The sequence below is a fragment of the Chamaea fasciata genome, unplaced genomic scaffold, assembly GCF_029207755.1.
Source record: "Chamaea fasciata isolate MVZ Bird 193981 ecotype frontalis unplaced genomic scaffold, bChaFas1.0.hap1 SCAF_5, whole genome shotgun sequence".
Classification (NCBI taxonomy): Eukaryota; Metazoa; Chordata; class Aves; order Passeriformes; family Sylviidae; genus Chamaea; species Chamaea fasciata.
The window spans coordinates 60,688,710-60,707,628 of NW_027094090.1; the positions used below are offsets into that span (position 1 = coordinate 60,688,710).

The 18,919-nt window shown below is 37.8% G+C and overlaps 1 protein-coding gene across 1 annotated transcript in view; it reads left to right on the plus strand.

The window, feature by feature from the left end:
• TXNRD1 (thioredoxin reductase 1) overlaps nucleotides 1–18,273 on the plus strand; it is a 35,598-nt gene extending 17,325 nt beyond the window's left edge. The window contains exons 7-15 of the mRNA XM_066183945.1: nucleotides 89–204; nucleotides 1,577–1,802; nucleotides 3,816–3,908; nucleotides 5,553–5,629; nucleotides 7,239–7,395; nucleotides 9,515–9,622; nucleotides 10,996–11,091; nucleotides 13,252–13,386; nucleotides 16,588–18,273. Coding sequence (XP_066040042.1) covers nucleotides 89–204; nucleotides 1,577–1,802; nucleotides 3,816–3,908; nucleotides 5,553–5,629; nucleotides 7,239–7,395; nucleotides 9,515–9,622; nucleotides 10,996–11,091; nucleotides 13,252–13,386; nucleotides 16,588–16,650 — 1,071 coding nt within the window. The 3' untranslated portion in view covers nucleotides 16,651–18,273. The remainder of the gene's footprint in view (nucleotides 1–88; nucleotides 205–1,576; nucleotides 1,803–3,815; nucleotides 3,909–5,552; nucleotides 5,630–7,238; nucleotides 7,396–9,514; nucleotides 9,623–10,995; nucleotides 11,092–13,251; nucleotides 13,387–16,587) is intronic.
• The last annotated feature ends 646 nt before the right edge of the window (nucleotides 18,274–18,919 follow it).

The following is an 18,919-nucleotide window of genomic DNA, read 5'->3' on the forward strand; positions in this document are numbered from 1 at the left end:
GTCTGAATAGAGATGCTTTTCAAGTAGAAAAATTTTGCCCATGGTGGGACTGTAAAACACTCACTTTGCACTAATACTTTGTATGCAGGCAACAAACAAAAAGGGAGTCGAGAAACTATACACAGCTGAGAGGTTCATCATTGCCACTGGTGAACGACCACGCTACCTGGGTATACCTGGAGACAAGGAATATTGCGTTAGCAGGTAAAACCAGGAGGAATATGAAGTCATTCCTTGTGTGTAAATGCTTCCCCATACTGAGGAGCACAGTATGCTTGAAAGAAAACTCCGTACTCAGATATTAGGGGAAGTGGGAATAGCATATATGCTGATGTTATGAAGTTGGTAGAAATCTGTCTTCATGCACTGGGGCAGTCTTGAAACTCAACACAATTATTTTCCCAGCTACTCAGTGAAGGTAATTCAACTTTTGAGAAAACTGGTTTTGAGTGTCTGGTTAATTGCTAATGCCAAGCAAAAATGTTATATGAAGATAAAATGTGTTTCCATATCAGAGTAACTTTTGAGTTTCTTGATGTAGAAACAGAGGCTGGAATTACAGGCTGGCAAACCTATAACAATGAGATAAATAACTGACACAATCCCTCTGAAACCAAAACACCATGTGGGATGTTTCCCTTTTAATAAGTAGTAATGAAGTTAAAGATAACAGATAATACAGCCTGTATAGTGGTGTTTTAAAGTAGCTTCAAGGTGGAGGAGTCAGGAATCCCAGAGTTAAAGACTATCAGATTGAGGCTGTCAGTGTAATCTTCACTGAGTTCCTTGGGGTATAGGAGCTATGCTACAGCCTTTAATTGCACAATCACATTTCATTCCATCACCCTGAAAAAAGGGACACTTATTTTAGATTTAAATCTTTGGAGAATTGTATTGCCAAGCTTTGTCTATGTGTCTGCTGAGTAAGCATGGTGCCTCCATGAGTTCTGGCTTTGTGGAGAAGCCCTGGTTTTACAGCCTAGGTCCTATAGCCTAAAGTGCGGTAGAACTGATGTAGCTTGATGAAGCAGTTGAAAGAAGTGAAAAGCAGGCAAAGGAGCATGTTTTCCATAATTTCATACTTCTGTGTTCGCCTGTTACTGTGGTTTGTTGTCTGTGTGTATCTGTCATTGTGTATAATGCTTTCGCAAAAGGGTAAGTCTTCAAAGTGATGATGATATTTTATCTTAAAGCCAAGCCCCTTTGTGTTTTAGTTCTCAGGAGCTAAAATTTGCAGCAAAATATTCAAAGCAAGATTCAGAGGGTAAATAAATGCCTACCTTTTTCAACAGTCGGTCATAGATTTCTGTTAAAAAAACCCTCCACATTTTTGTGGTGATTCAGAGTTTTCATACTCCTTTTTTTTTGGTATGTGCACTCCTAAATGTAACTTTTATATCTGTCATGCACTGATTTTGTATTCCAGATGAACTTCCAAATAATTTAGCAGGGTTTTTTTGGTGAGCAGGAAAAGGAATAAAGTTCTGTTCTTACAGAAAAAACTTAGATAAATATAAAGCAAAATACATTTTTCTGACTGCCTCTAATTTCCTTTTTCCTTTTTTTTTTTTCCCAGTGATGACCTTTTCTCTCTGCCTTACTGCCCAGGGAAAACCCTGGTGGTTGGAGCTTCTTATGTTGCCTTGGAATGTGCAGGATTTCTTGCAGGCCTTGGATTAGATGTCACTGTAATGGTGAGATCCATTCTCTTAAGAGGATTTGACCAGGACATGGCAAACAGAATTGGCGAATATATGAAAGAACATGGAGTCAACTTTCTTAGGGAGTTTGTGCCAATCAAGGTAGGCTCAGAGTGACTACAATTGATTGGGATATACCTATCATAATGTTTTAAGATGTAAATTATTTTAATTAATGCAAAAGTTGAACTTTTGTTACAGTATCTGTGTGACATAGAATGGGTTAATTTTTGTTTTAAACTAACTCCATGAAACTTAATTGAAAGGTATAATTTAATCTTAATATTAAAATTTTGTGAGATTGTGAAGTCCATTGTTTTTATCAGAATTAGTTGGATTAGTATAAGTTGCACTGAAAGTGTTACACCTGCTTGTCCTGGTTCTGCAATCCAGTTGTCCTAAAATCTGTGAAACTTCTTGCAGGCCCATAATTAAGCAGGTACATAATTTCCTCTAAGATGAAGGTCCAGTGCATCACAAATAGTCCCGTTTTTCATTGCCACTTTTCAAATTTTCAGCCAGCAAATACTGTTTATATGCTGAGGATTAGTGGACCATCCAGAAAAGTTAACGGGATTTAGAAGTATCCATCTGTATTGTGTACTTGGCAGAGTCCTTAAATACTTGCTCAATTTTTGTTGAATTCAGTAAGAGTACTTATACAGCTACTTACCTACATGTATAGGCTCATGTATAGGTAAATTCAGGTTGAATTTAAACCAGATTAGAAGTTCTGGAGCTTTTCTAATGCAAAATTGCCGTACCAAAGACTTCAGAGGGTGCTAACAGTATTTTTCTTTATAGTTTTTTCACAGTAGTCCTTAATTATTTTGAAATAGCAAATCATGTATTAAGCAATTTCAAACTGGTGTTAAACCACTGTGCTGCCGAGTTGAACACTTTGGGGATTAAAACATTAAATCCAGTGAAGACTGTTCATTTCCACTCTTAGTGGTATCAAGAGCAGCTTTAAAAACTCTCTTGGCAGTTCCTGCTGTGGGTCTGAGCCTCTCTCACAGAGTGAGAGTTGCTGTGAGAAGTCAAAATGGATGTTACTAGGAACTTAGTTTTTATACAGGTTTTTGTTACATAAATCCCATGCTGTATGAAAAGTAGGGATGATCATCTAGGGTTTGTTGCAGACATAGCTTTTTGTAAGCTTTAATGGGGAATGAGAAAGAAGGAAGCTATTTTTAGGAGCAGATCATTTCAACTAAATGGCAAGCAGGCTCCTCCAGATGCATCTTGTGATGAGCAGTCCATTGCCAGTCACAAAATGCCCTTCTGTGTAGTTTACTGTGTCCCTTCACTATATTCTCTTTGATTTCAATGGGAATAAAATATTTGGCCCTGTTTCTGATTGAGAATATCCATCAGCTTAAGTTGCTGGGTAGGTTTTTAGCAGATTTTCTCATCTCTTTCAGACATTGTGTTTGAAGTTATGAATGTTGTGCTTATTAAAACCCTTTGTTGGGACTTTTGAAGGCAGAAGATGAATTATTATAAATAATAATATGTTTTCTAAATTTTAAAAAAAGGACAGGAATAAAAACTTCATCAGAAATTTTTTTCTTTCTGCCTCTAAGTATTGAACATGAAGTAGGAACAAGGGTGTTGTTAAAAAGTACCTTTTTATCTGTAGGATGAACACTAAAATTTCCCAGAATTGGGTTAAGTGTTGCACACTTACATGTCTCTTGTATGTACTGCTGAGGGCTTTCTATGACAGTGGCTTCCCATGGGTGGAGGGAATGATGGCAGCACTTGGAGAAAATGTCTGATGGTACTTCCAGGCCTTGTAAGAGTTTCCTTCCTACTCACTTCCTCTGTCCCCCATGAATACAAGAGGTCACATGATGGGCTTGGACAAGAACTTAACCATCAGTCCACTTTTATAAACAGAAAGGAGATTTTGTTGTGTTGGTCATAAGAATAAATGCAGGGTCATTAAAAAAACACATTAAAATACACAAGTAGAAATGTAAAGAATCTTGAGAGTGAGTGCCTAATTTTAGGTCATGGTTAAAACTCTCAAGAATATGTGGTGGGAAAAATATGCATTTGTGTATTTTTATTTGAAACTTTTTCTTTTTTACCCCATCCAACCCCCAAAAGATTGAGCAGATTGCGGAAGGAACTCCTGGAATACTGAAAGTTACAGCCAAGTCCACAACAGGGGACCAGATGATTGAAGGGGAATACAATACTGTGAGTCCTGTCTATATGTGAATGTGAATGTGAAATAGCCTTCTACTAAATGTTGATAATTTGTGGGGTGTTTTCAGTATTTTAGTCATTACAATATACTAATTGCACACAATCTGCAGGTAATTAATCTGGAAATAGAAGTCCCAAATTCAGTGGTTATTTTGCCTTGCTAAATTTGCAAGCTTGCATGCTTTTGAAACCTGTTTCTTAGCTTAGGGGTGTAGATAAGCTTGGTCCTGTAGAATCAGTTGCAGGATTTTTTTTCCAGTGGGATATTTGTAATAAATGATAAGTAATGATTTATAGTAGTTTTCGTAATAATTAGGGCACGTTTTGTAGTTAGCACAAAACAATGGTCTGTGCAGGAATTAAACTAACAGGTGAGGTGTCATCTCAAGATTTGCTGTTGACACATCTTCACAAACACAGCCAATGCCCTGTGGCAAGTCAGTCAGGAAACTTCATTACACACTTGAGACAGTAAAATTACAGTGTGCAAGTGTGGTATTGTATGTTTGATTGACTATTTCCGTTACACCTCACTCCACTCATTTTCATAGGCCATGATGCTGAAAGGAGAAAAAAAAAAAATTAATAGAGTGTTTGGAACCACACAGAATACATAAAGACAGGCCTTTGCCAGCTGAGACTTCAGACTGCAAATACAGTATGCCAGTGACCTCGTTTACCTGCACAGGGCATCAGTCATCCCCTAACAAGGACACACCTCAGTGCATCTGGGAGGCAATACTGAGTGAAAGTTTGACTGTGGCAGCAGAGCTATTGCACAGGGTTGTAATACTGGGGTTTTTCTAGTCCATAATAGTGAAAGCTTTTTAGCAAAGAAATCAATACCATCCCTTCATAAAGGAAACTTTTGGTTTCTTATTGTACATCTTCACTGAAATGCTGTCACTCCTCATAGAAGCTGTGAGCTGTGTGTGCTGCATTTTAAGACCTTCAGCTCTGAAGATGTGTTTGATCATATGTAAGACTTGAAGGAGATCTTGGGATTCCTTCAGGACAGTTCTTAGTTGTCATATGAGAAGCATGATATAGTTATCTGGGCAGTTGTCCAAAACTACAAAGCAAGTAGCAATTTTCCTTGTGATAGCAAAAGCTGGAACTTGATTTAAGGCAGCAGAGTTGACAGGATGAGCAAGAATTTGGCCTGGTCTGAACAAATGTTCAAAAAAATAATATTCTTTGACAGTGACTTGGCTGAGAGCCTATATAAGTAAATTATGTTTTCAGATCAAAAAAAATACTATTTTATGATATTTTTATTCGCTTAAGCATTTGAGTTTCTTTCCTAAAAAGCCCTTTCCTTATGGAGCATTTTCAGGTCACCTGCTCTGGTAAGGATACGGGATAACACCTTGGTGTAAACTGCAAGGAAATAATCTCTCCCTAACGGATTGGTTTACAATATTCTTGGGGTATTCTTCTAGGGAAAGCTATTTGCCTGGTTTTAATCATAGGTTTGTCTTAAACTCTGCGAATATACAATGGATAACAAATGCATTCACCTTACTGTGACCAAGCCTTAGATGCTAGTCTCTAGTATATATTGAAGATAATAGCCAAAGGAAAATGCACTTTTGAGTTTTTAAAAATCAGTCACGTGTATTGCTGTTTTTGCAGGTGTTGCTGGCAATTGGACGAGACCCATGCACAAGAAAAATTGGTTTGGACAAAGTTGGAGTGAATGTCAATGAAAAGTAAGGACAGATGTCTGTGTACCACTCACTGCTGAGCTTGTGTCATGTACTGTTAAAATGGTAGTGGTGCAGAGACATCCAAAAGCTTTGAGGAAGAATTTTCCCCGTTTGTGTACACTTGGATGGAAAACTGTGTAGCAGATAACTGCATTTTCTCCCATAGTACTGCTACATTTGCTTTTTTATTGCTGAAATGTCAATTTCTAATTCCTGGGAGAAAAAAGTGTCTTTCATTCTTTCTAGATTTACAGGTCTCTATCTTAGCTTCTTCCAGTTACAGGGTTTTCTAGGATCTGTCAGTTGTTCCTTGTACTCTCTTTTTCTCATCTCCTTGCTTTTATCACCTCTTGGGGCAAAAATCTGTTCATACAGGCTTTTAGAGCAGTGAGTTTTGTTTATATTTTAATGTTATGTTATTTTGAAAGCTAAGGTTCAAGTAGTATTCCTTAAACCCCCAGGTGAAATTCTTAGTGTGTTTTAGGTTTTGGAGGGTTTTATTTCTTGCCTTGAAGCAACCCTTGGGTAAGAACTGTATCTTCTGTAGAAGAGTATTTGGTTTAATGTAGTGAGGTTGTTGCACCAGGGAGTGGAGCTATCAGCAACATTTTCAGTATTGGTAACTTAAACATCTTGCAGGCATGTGGGTCCTCAGAGATCTCCTCCCCTTTGAAGAAAAGACGAGGGACCTTGATCTTGACAAGTGCAGAGTTTTTATATATGAATGCAGTAACCGATGTTGTCAAGAGGAACAACTGTGACATTCCAAATAAGTGGAAATTTGGGTCCACTAAAAATTGGCAGACCCATGTTGACTTGTAGAACAATACACATCTTTCTGATGTCAGGACACCTATTACTAGCTTAATAGAATGGACTATAAAGTTATTCTCATAAACTGTAATTTTTAACAAGTGCAAAATTGAGGAAGTTGGATTTTTAATATGGGAATTGCCACTGGTCTCTCAAGTAATTGTGTGGCTGTTTCTGTGTCTGTCTGATTAGGTTTCCCTGTTACATGTGTTTCCTGTGGTGATTACTGCACTGTCTCATTTATTGATGAAGTAAGAAATATTAATAATTAAAAACTTCCGTTAGCTCAGTGCACTTACAGCTAAAAAGCTTGCTGGCTGTCCCTTAGGTAGGGTGTGTAACAGCTTGGCCTGTCTCTGTGTAGGAGCCTGAAGGATAAGTTTCTATAAACAGCTTAAACCACTGGACTGAAATTTCAGTCATGGAAAAAATGTTTTGTCCTACAAATGGAGTGGGAGAAAGTCTCTTCCTGTCATTCCTGAAAGTTGCCAGTACACAGCTCAGCTGGTGGTAGAGAGTGTTTCACGAAGAGGTTTATGCTTCACTTCAGTGATTCAGTAGATGAATTTCAGCTTCTCAAGCTACCTCCATATCCAGTGTGTGAATTACTGTAGTTTTGGTCAATTTTTCCCTACTTTATATTCCTGCCCAAGACTGCAAGATTATGAATATGAATTCTTTACCTCATACTTCACATACAAGTCTTTCTCTTAAAGCTAAGGGGCCTGCAAGGTTATTTACACCTCCAGCCTTCACAGCAGAACACTTAGATCTTTTTTCTTGTTAATTCCGATTGCAGAACGGGAAAGATTCCCGTCAATGATGAGGAGCAGACAAATGTGCCATATATCTATGCTATTGGAGATATTCTGCAGGACAAGCTGGAACTCACACCAGTGGCAATCCAGGCAGGAAGGTTGTTAGTTCGGAGGCTTTATGCTGGGGCAACCACTAAGGTAAGGAACCAGTTGCCACAAAACACTGTCACTGCTCTGCTTCTAAGTGCAGCATGCAAGTCTGCTTGCTTATGGAAAACCCAGTAGAATTTTAAGGATTAGCTTTCATAATCATTTTAATTTCCCCCTGGCAAAGATATTACTGCAGATGTGTTCGGCTAATTGTGTAGGATGAAATTAATACCTTATGGATTAAGCAGTAGTCTCTTTTTTTTTCCTATTAAGAGGGTTTAGTTTTCGCTCAGAGTATAATGATAATGAAATTAACAGAGATCATTTAACTTGTTTTTAATTCTACTGCCTTCCCTAAAAGTCAGCAATCTTTCCCATCCTGTTAAGTGCTTTAACACCAATTCAAAGGCAGTTCACTAAACCTACTTATGGTCCCTAAATAGAGTGAAATAGGAGCTTGCGATGTTCTTAATTTTCTGTGTTATTTTCACAATTTTTTTTTTCACTTCTCATCTCTATGTTTTCAATGTAATATGCAGTCCTAATTGTAGTTGAATATGGACACAAAGGCAGATCAGGTGCACCAATAACTCAGCACACATTTATACCTGAGTAATTGAATTAATGGATTCAGTGTTTATGTTTCATACTAGTGCAGTTCTGGGTTTCAGCCAGGTTATGGTTGTTCAAATGGGAGTAACATGGGTACTCATTTACACCTTATGTTTAAACCAGAAGGAAAGGAGAGTGCCTTTAAAGACCTGTTACACTGATATGGTTGCTTGTCTCACCTTCACAACTATATGGCATGACCATAAAGGTTTCTCCCTTTCAGAGCATGCTGTATTCATAGCAAATTCAGCTGTCAGCCAGATTTAGAGCTTGATTGAGTTGTTTGTTTTACATTGGCAGATATTGCAGTAACAGAACCCTGAATCAGTGTGCATAATGTCATTGAATTAGACAGGCAAGGTTTAAGGAACTGTAGCAGAAGCCAATTTTTTTTTATTGCTGTGATGCTATGGATATGTCTGAATTCACATTTTATGCCAGATAAGTCTCTCAAGGTACAAAAATTGTTATGCTGCCAAAGGAAGCATTCTTGTTCAGTGAATCCAAGAAACAAGTAACTACTTAAAATAATGGGAGTGTGGGTTACACTCCATAACAAATCTGGAGAAGGTGATTGAAATGTAATAAGGTGTTATGGATAGGTGGGGCAAGAACGGTAATCAGTGTCTTAGTTGATCTGCAGTCACAAAGGAAATTAATTAGAGTTGAAATATGTAGAAAATAAAGTTGCTAGAAATGAAAAAGAGCTGACCAGCCTGCTAGTCTGCTATGGCAGAATGAGTCATTTGGTGGATATGGGAAGAGCAGTGGATGTTTGTTTATTCTGAGTCTAGTAAAGGCTTTTGACACTGTCTCCAGAGCATTGTCATGGACAAATGGATGAATTGCAGGCCAGGTGAGTGGGCAGTGAGGCGGGTTCAAAACTGGCTGAACAGACAAACTCAAAGGGCTGTGACCAGCATTCCAGAATCCAGCTGAAGGCTGGTCACTGGTGGTGTGCCACAGGCTTGGACTTGGGTCCAGTGCTGTTTAACATCTAAATTATGGATCTGGATGATGAGAACAAGTGCACCCTCAGAAAGTTTGGAGATGATACAAAACTGGGAGAAGTGACAGGTTTTCACTGTCCCCGCAAATGGCTGTACTTCATGTCTTTGGTTCTTTTGGCATCACCTAGGCCACAGCTAATGAAAAATGAGTTTTGGGTGGTAGTGGTGCCCTTGCAGCATCCCCAGCTGAAAATAGCATGCTTTGTAGAAATGGTTGAATGGGCTGGTTCAGAACAGTGGTTTTGTCTCCAGTTTGACCTGTGATCTGGTACATTTTTAAAATGGGGCACTGAATTTCCTTTTCCATTTAATCAATGCATATAATGTTAGTGTGGCTTTAAACTGTCTTTTTATTCTTGCTCTAATTAACACCTCTGGAATGGGCAAACACAAAACTATACCTCAATTTAAGACAATTTAAAAAAACAAAAGAGCTTTCAGAATTGTGAATAATCAAGCTTTTCTTGCTGTGTTTCAGACTGCTGTATGCTGGTTTTATTACTGATGTTGTGTGGGTTTTCTGTTTTGTTTTGAACGCCATACAGTGTGACTATGTGAATGTTCCAACTACTGTATTTACTCCTTTGGAATATGGAGCCTGTGGGTACTCTGAAGAGACCGCAGTGGAGAAATTTGGGGAGGAAAACATTGAGGTAAATGCCTTAATTTCATCCGGGTTTTAGTTTTCCAATTTGTAATTTGAAATAATGTTGAATCAATTAAAACAGCATTTTGCACTGTGATGTAAGGGCAGGAGGTGACTAGGTACATTTTTTTGTCTTCCTTGGCTGTTCCTATACATGTTATAAAAATAATCCTCAATTCCAATAACTCTAATTGCAGATATGTTCTATTTTTGGCAGAGGGGCTTAAAGGTGGAATATTTGGTTAAAAAAAAAAAGAGAAAAAGGGTTTCTTTGTGTCTGCAAATACTTCAGGTTAAATTTAAACTGGGTATGTGCTGGAAGCAATACACTGGTTTTAATGACAAAGTGGGTCTTTTGTACCTACAGCATGGCAAATTCCTTACCATTAGTAAAAAAGTGACTTTTACTTTATAAAGCCAAATGTTACGCTCATTTTTCCTGTTTACTTTGACTGTACAAAGAGGTGTCTGCTTAATTTTACTCACATGAGTAATCCCTTTTCATTCCCTGGGATTGCTGGTAAGGAGTGAAATTAGACAAATAGAAGCATTAAGTGCCTGAGGCTGTTCCTCCAAAATGCTGTACTGACCACACTACAGAAAGCATGAGGGGAGGAAATCTCACAATAAACCTAACTTTTATGTCCTACAAATATCACCTGAGGAGAATTATTCACAGAAATAAGCAGGGAAGTGATAGTGCATGAAGCTGAGAACTTGTCCTCCTCTTAGCTGACATTTTCTGATTTGGAATGTGGAGAAAAATAAGTAAATACAAGTCAAAATGGCAGTGTGCTAAATACTGTTAACTTGACCACAGGGAAAAGGCTTAAATGCTTTTCTGGCCACAAAGTTTGTATATACCCAAGTCAAATTTTTGTTATTGAGTGAAATTCTTGATGTTATATGTGAAACACTGGACCCTTTATTCTGGAAAATGCATTTTTGATTTTCAATGCATTTTATTTTTTAGAATGTGCACCCAGAAGCATTTGTGTTCTGGCTAAGTCCTCATTTAGTGTATTCTGACCTCTTTATTGGGTCACCTTATTGGCTTTTGTTTTTGCAAGCCTCAGTAAGATTATTGAGTCACTTGTGATTTTGTAATTTAATAAGAGCTTGTAATTAAATAAGAACTGTGTACTGGAAGAGTAATATTCTTATGGCTTCTCCTTTTTTAAATATTGGATGACACTAGTACTTGTTTTGTAGACTTCTGTTTTTGGCATTCATTAAGGGAAAAGAGCATCGTCATGATTTCAGATGTTCTAAACGCTGAGTATATTGCTCATTATTTGAGATAATCTGGCAGCTTTTGGAAGATCATACTCTCTTCTTAGAAATTATACAACTCTTTTTTAACCTGTGCTTTATTTCCAGGTGTACCATAGTCATTTCTGGCCACTGGAGTGGACTGTGCCATCCAGAGATAACAACAAATGCTATGCAAAGATAATTTGCAATGTTCAAGATAACGTAAGTGCATCTTTCCTTCCAGGAAATACAATATCTGTATGTTTATCAAAGGAACTGTTGATGATACAGCAGTTATAAATAGGTTATTATTAACAAATTGAAATTAATTTAAATTTGCCTACCTTTTGAAGTGTGATAAATATTTATAGTGATGCATATTTCTGTGTATACAAAACCAACTCCCAGTAAAATACAAAATTCTGCCATTGCTATTTGTATATGGTACTTCTTCCATATATGTAGAATAGGAAGTAGAGATCTTTTATGCTGTTCATTAACTTTGAGAAGTGAGCAAATCAAAGCATGCAAAAATGGTTAGGAGTTTTATTGGTTTATTGTCTCCTCCCCAACCTTTGACATTCTTTTCTGCGAGATTCTTCTCTCTGAAACTGAGGTCTCCCAGAAGCCATCACAATTTGTAACTTCTCCAAACTCATGTGTGTTCATAACACTCTTGAGCTTGTTCTAACTGGATAATGCATCTTGCCTGCACAAATCCCATTTAGGGTGATAATTCCAGGATTATCCTTGGACTAGGATCAAATTTCCTGGCCATGGAAATGTACAGTACCTGCTGAAGCAAAAGCAAAGCTAGTAATTGGTTAGAAGAATTGGTGTGCCCATCTCAGGATGATCCTCATCTGTTCAATAAAATTTAGTTGATTTTAATAATATAAATTATTATGAAGAGTGATGTTCTATTAAAATGCATTCCTGTTAAGATGATGGCATAGCTATCTGTCCTATAAGAAAAAACCAAAACTTACTTTACCTATATTCATTTTTCCTACATACAGATTTATCTTCCTGCAGCCTTTCTAAGCATCATGTCACCATTTTGTAAAATTTGCAAACTTGTCAGGTTTTGCCCATCCTCTTTCTGGAGGAGTTTGCAGTAGTGTGGAAGGTGTTTTAGAACCTTTGGCTATGCTCTAATCCAAGGTTACTTAAGAAAATGCAAAGGTTTAACAGTGATTTAAAGTGTTTCATTAATTTATTTTCACTCCTTGTCCTGAAAATTTGAAATGTGTTTAAACATCTAGGGGTTGTGTTGAAAGTTACCCTGGGAAAAAATAGTTCAGTAACTGTTTAAAACTCTTATTGCCTTGATTTCATTACTATGGTTTCATTTTGATGTATGTCCATATTTTTAAAGGAGAATAAGGATAATTCCATTTTACTTATTACCCAATTACTTTTCTTGTTCAAGTAAACCCTGTGGTAAATCTCAGTCCTCAGACATACTGAAAGAATAATAATCTTTCTGTAGTATTCTCTATACCCAATATATGTGATATTTAGCAGGAAGAGCAGATAACTTTCGATACTCAGCGGGGCTACATCTATGCTCACCAAAATGTGATTAATTCCCTGAAGGTCACTAAAGCCCACAACAGGTGATGTGTGCTAAATTTTCGTGTGTCTCTCTTTAAGAAAAGCAGGTCAGGTCAGTACAGCTTGTTCTGCTGGGTGTTTTCTGAGGATGTTATGTGCAGTGTGATGTGTTCTGCAGCTGAACAGGAGTATAGATAGAAGTGTGAATGGTACTTTCCTTGTAACTGGATGGGTTTTTTCCGTCTCTAAGTATATTATCTCCCACTGAAAGCCAACACTGCCACAAGAGTCACTGGCAGTTCAGTCACAATGGACTTCTTGCCATGTCTGATTTGCCACAACTTCAGCCTGTGGTCCTCTACTGTGAGCAGCTATCAAACTGAAAATTCTTCAACAGCTACAGACCATGTAGCCACCTACCCCAGGCCCTCGTACTGATAACCTTCCTGCAGGGTGCTCAGCTTTACTTAGGCAAGGGTTCTGTTGGCATGAGTGGAATAACTGAATAAAATTTCAGACTCATGTAATTGAGCATAGACCATGGTGTGTGTTAAATTTGCATGCTCTTGATGTACTCTTGTACAAAACTTTGTAAGAAAGCTGACTCCTGAGTTCCTAGTTGAATCTTTAGAGAGAGAGAAAAAAAATTACACCATCTCACGTCTGTTGGGGCTAATGATAGTTCACATTTTAGTGGTTACATTAATTTGTGATACATTTTGTGAGCTGAGTAAATTATATACTCTGAATAAGAAAACTTTACACGTTGTCTAAAGAGAACTGAATTCGTGACTGTGCTTGCGTTTGATTATTTTTGGCATTTAGGAGAGAGTCATTGGTTTCCATGTCCTTGGTCCAAATGCTGGAGAAGTCACCCAAGGGTTTGCAGCTGCTATTAAATGTGGGTTGACAAAAGAACAGCTGGACAGCACCGTAGGAATTCATCCTGTCTGTGCAGAGGTTTGTATACAAAGTCACCTCAAAGCCCCTGGCATTCTGGGACAAGGTGTTAGAAATCTGAATAACAGAGCTCTGTTAAAGAGGTCCAAATTTGCAGGAAGGTAGGGGGAGGAAAGAAGAGGAAATGATCTGGTTTTAATATTTAGAATTCCAGCGCTTAGGTTTAGTCTGTGATATTTAATTTTATTTTTTTATTGTGTTCATTTGTGAAAAGTTTATGGCTTCTCTTAATCCAGTTCTCTCTCTACTGGGGAGTATAAAATTTTTATCCCACTCAAGATTATGAAGGCTTCAAATACTGTTTCTGCTAAACTGGTTGTCAAAGCTAGATTAGTGCACTCAAAATAGGCTTACAAACTGGTGCTGGGAAAGGAGAACAGCTACATGACAATTTTTCTACTAAACTCTCTCCTCTTAAAGATCTTTTCTTTATCCTGAAAGTCTTCAATTCATGGAGCCACACAAATATTTCTTCTTCTTTTTATCTTGCTGTTCCTCTTTAATGAAGAGCTCAATGTTCTCTAGCAGATGTGGGATTGCTCCTCCCAGATGTAAATCAGAGATTGATTTTAATAGCATTAGTACTAGTTTATATTAGCTGAGGATCCCTGAAAGCTTATTTTTGACCTGTGTAAGTCTTTGTACAGAATCTCAGGTTGCATTAGATGTAAAGCATTACAAGAGGGCACCAGGATGCTGCTCTGCAGATGTGACATCCACCTCTCTTGTTTCCTACTCTCAAGGTGGTGTAGTAAAAGCAGTGTAATAAGAACTCCATAAATGGAACGGACTGCCTGCAATCTGAATCATCTTCAAAGCATCCACAATACAGATTCTGGTCTTTGTAGTACCATCTAATGGTGTTCTTGGGGGCCCTTGAAGAGGGGTAGCAGGTCCTTGTCTTACCAGGGCCCCTGTGGAGATCTCTGAGGGAGGCATTCAAACCTGTGAACTCAAGTGGGGTATTAGCATATGCAGTGTGAAGAGAGGATGAGAGTCATAATTTATTCTGGACATCTGAGCTGCTAAAATTGAAACTGAATAGAATGATGATTAGACATAATTCAGGAGGTAATTTCAGATAATCATATTTGTTTGAGTGGGGGAGGAAGAAATTGGCTCAGGAGAAATACACTATTTAAAAGCTCCAGGGAACGGCGATCATTTTTAGTGGCAGTCTTCAAAAGGGTTTTTTATGCTTTTACTTAATTTAATCTCTTGAGCAGTAAACAAAAATCAAAGTGCAAGATGGCACTCTTTGATTAGAAAAATGCTTGAAAACTGGGATTTGTGAGGAATGAGCATATTGGATGAATAGAACAATGGATAATATCACTGTTATTTTTGGTTACATCCCTTTAAAAGTTAAAGAAAATGAAGTCTGATCTGAACAGGAAAGGGGCAGTGTTACAGGGTCAAGTGCTGACATCTTCACTGGCACTAGTACTAATCAATTGCTAAGTATTCTGTGAAACATGGTTTAATTCCACTTGAAGAAAACCTTAAGACCGAGGGTCCCATTCTCACTGCTTACAAATTAGACCCAGATTTCCCTTCTTTTCTTGGAGCATCATTTTATTCTGCAGAAAACAGGAGCTCAGAATGGAATTTCTTGCAAGGTTAAGTCCAAATTACTGCAAGCACAGAACTGGTAGGACCTCAGCCCTACAGAGAATTACATCCCTGCCTCAACTGCACTGTGCTGCCTGAAATTCAGGGGGGGCTACTATTGATCATCTGTGATGAAGAGAAATTGTCTTCTGAAAGCTGGAGTGGTTCTTCCAGGTAGCTAATGATGGTTTTCCAGCCATTGGATCTAAGGTTTTGTCTTCACTTAAGTAATGAACAAATTCTGTCCAAAAATACGTGTTTCCAACAATTATCAAATGACTCCAGCTGGCTTACTAGGGAGCAGGGTGGTCTCCTCCCACACCTGGAGCTTGCAGTCTGGCCAGGAGGAAAGCAGATAAATTTTGTGCTTTTTAATCTTGGTCTTTTGAAGTGAAATAACAATAAATGAAGACTCCCATATATTGTCAGGCTGTGGATCAGAAATAAAGTCTTCAAACCCCTCTCTCAAGACATGTAGTATACTTTAGATAAGTCACTGTTCTTCTGCCATATCTATTAGGCATGCATTTTTCTTCCTGATTTATGTATAATGCTTTACATGCTTATAGAAAGTGGAATAGGTTTATCATTTATTGATGTTGTTCTCTGAAGAGCTGCTAGCAGCCTTAATGCAGCAAGGCTACTGAGAGAAATATAGGTCTTTCTGATCGCCATAATCTTTAGATACTTCAGTGTTATTTTCATGGCTGAAATGTGTATCTATTCTATTCTATTCTATTCTATTCTATTCTATTCTATTCTATTCTATGCTAAATTTGTTCTTCCTGAGAGATGGCTTTGATGATAACTAATTATTGCAACTTTGAAGCATTTAGATAGCAGTGGTTTTGATTTCCTTTCTTCTTTTCTATATTATATGTATGCAAAACCATGCAATTATTTGCGTGGTAAAGTACCAGTACTCAACAAAGTTTTGTAGAATTTTCCTTCCCAAATTTAAATCTGTTAATCTTACAACAATTATTTAGGAATAATATATATATATATATATATATATTCTTCGATGTGACTTGAAAGCAGTAAAGATTGGAATTTTTCGAACTAGTTTTACTCAGTGCTTTCATAGCTATTGTCGAGAGGACACAGATCCCAGACATACCACCTTCATCAGCAATCACTTCCACATTTCTGTAATGTCTAGAAAGGCACAAAGGCAAAATTCTCTCCAAATGCCTAGGCCTTGAGTTAACTTCACTTTCCCAAACAAAGAAGTTTTCTTTGAGCCATAAAGACACTTATTCATTAGGTGTACTGGAGTTTATTATTGCTGAGCTTGTTGCCCCTGTAAAAACCTAGGAGCATTAAGACGAGAGGTGGTATAAAGCCATGTGACTTCCTTAATTCTTTCTTTTCCACTGTAAAAGGAAGAACATAAGCTAAATGAAGAGAACAAAAGTTATTTTTATGTGTATGTGCTGTTTAATGGCAAGGATTTTAAATGTATGGTTTTCATTATTATTTTCTTACGTTAAGAAATGGCTGTTGTTTTGAACATCATGCCCAAATTAATCTTCCAGGATAAAAAGAAAATTGTCCATACTAAGAGTCTTCTTTCTTCTTTGTCTCAAGGTATTCACCACCTTGTCTGTGACTAAGCGTTCTGGTGAAGACATCTCTGTGAGTGGATGCTGAGGTTAAATTCCCCCATTCTTGCTATTGCCAGAGACTGACTTTGATGAAAGTGTCTGACTCCTGCAATTGAGAATGAAAGTTCTGGGAGAAGTCACCCTGGGACACCTGCAGAAGTGTGTAGAGCTTAACCTTGACGTTCCATCATCCTAAGAAGAGCTCTGTGGGAGTTGGTCACTTGTGGTGCCTGGCTGGCAATTAGCAATGCAATGGGAATCTTGACTGTCAGCTGTTGTTTAGCAGGGCATTTAATGAATGCTTTCATGAAGTCATAGCCTGAAGCCTGCATTGTCTGGTGGGCAGTGATGGAAGAACTGCTAGCACAGCTGGACAACAACTGTTTTGGTTTGGCTTTATTCCTCTCTAGTTTCTTTCCTGAACGTTGCTTTCTAGTTATTTCCAGAACAAAGAACTTCCCAACTCAAAAAATTCCCTCCAAGTTCAGGTAATTGTATCAGATAAAATAGCTCGTGTGTTCTGGGTCATGACACAGCAAATGCAAGGTCTCTTCATGAGCATGCACTCTACCAGCTCACGTGCCTATGGAGGGCAAGCTCTACTTGTTTGATCATGAGGAAGAAAAGAGCCTTGGAAAAAAGTTTAGTGCCATCTAAAATAACATACTTCTTGCCTTCCAAACTGACTCTTTTGTGACTTTATTTAGAGAGCCTTGTTTGTGAAAACATTCTTCTCGGTGAGAAAGGAAAATAATTTATTAAGGCCTTTTGATACAGAAAGTTGTTGTGTTTCTTCCCTGAAATCATGCATAAAACACAGATGTGATGATCTTAGCTCTTCTTGAAGCTTATGTGGTTATAATGAATCTGATTTGGAGCTGACAGAATTCCAGTGATGAATGGATTGTACTTCCAAGAACTTCTTTGCCACTTCATTAAATTTAAGTAAATTTCTTTCTTTCCGGGTGAGCTGTTGTAAGCTGCACTGTTTCAGGTCTAAACTGGCCACTTTGAACACAAAAGTACTGAGATTTTCTGGAGATTAGTGAGCCCTTAGAATCAAAAAAATACACAACCAAACAACACTCCCCTAAAACAACCAACCAACCAAACTCTCCAGCCAAACTCCAGAAACCAATAATGAAAAATCTGTTGTGTAGAAATGGTCTAGAAGTTATGCTTAGTTCCATGTGTGCTATGTTTTATATTCAATTAAGAAAACAATACTTTTAAAACAGAGGTTTCTGTGGAAAGACCAGATTCTTGAATATCCCTCCTGTGTTGGATAAGCTGCATATTTACTTGTCAAGAAACAGCAAAAATGCCTCTTTGTAATGGAAATGAATGTGGATTTTGATCTGTTTTTCCATTTCCCTCTCTTTTAGCAGAAAGGTTCAGATTACTTTTATTAAATGGTTCTTGGGAGTTCAGTAGTGCGGTGTGAACAGGAGGTGAATTCCCCAGCCCTGTGGGCAGAATGCCTCATGCCTAAATTCCTGCCTGGTAACAAATTCTTGTATTTCTACTGAGATTTCTATAATAGTGTTGTAAGTTATTTTTATAAACCCATATATAACTGAAGGATTTTTAAACGTGTTTTGTATGGTATCTAGAATGCTCTGTGATGGTATTTTTCTGGCCAGTTTAATAAAGAAACCGATTTGCACAAGCAGATGCTCCTTTTGATGCCTCTTCCAAGGAGACACCGGGTTACAGCAGGTGACACCAGGTGACAGCAAGGCGATTGTTTTTTGCAAGGGCCAGAACAGGGCACCGTGATAAACCCAGCTTGATGTGCCTTTGTCTCTTGCATTTTGAAGGTAGATACTTCTCTGAAAAACCGGGTTTGAGGCTGTTTCAGGTGCATTTGTTTTGCACATTAAACGTTTGAGAAGGACATACTTAAAAGATACTTAGGAAACAAATCTTTCACTATTTGCACCAGCTGCCATCCATGTAACTTCTGAAAACCCAAGAGTGCAGGTTCCTGAGCTGTTGGGCACTGTAGCTGCTCGTATTTAAGCACATGGATAGCAGCATTTTCAAGCAGGTGTGTAAGAAAGCCAGGTCCTGGAGATCAGGATCTTTCTTTTCCTGTAGGGAATAAAGATATGTATGAGCTTGGCTTTGCAAGGCTGGACCTACACATATCTATTCTTATGGGTCATGTCATCCATCATTAATGATGCATATTTCTACACTGATTGCTTACAGTTCCTTAAGCAGTTAGTTTGGTGTTGGGTTTAATTCTATTTTTACTTTGAATTTAAATTGTGAGACTTTTTTTGGTAGGGCTTTTTCTGTTAATTCTCCAT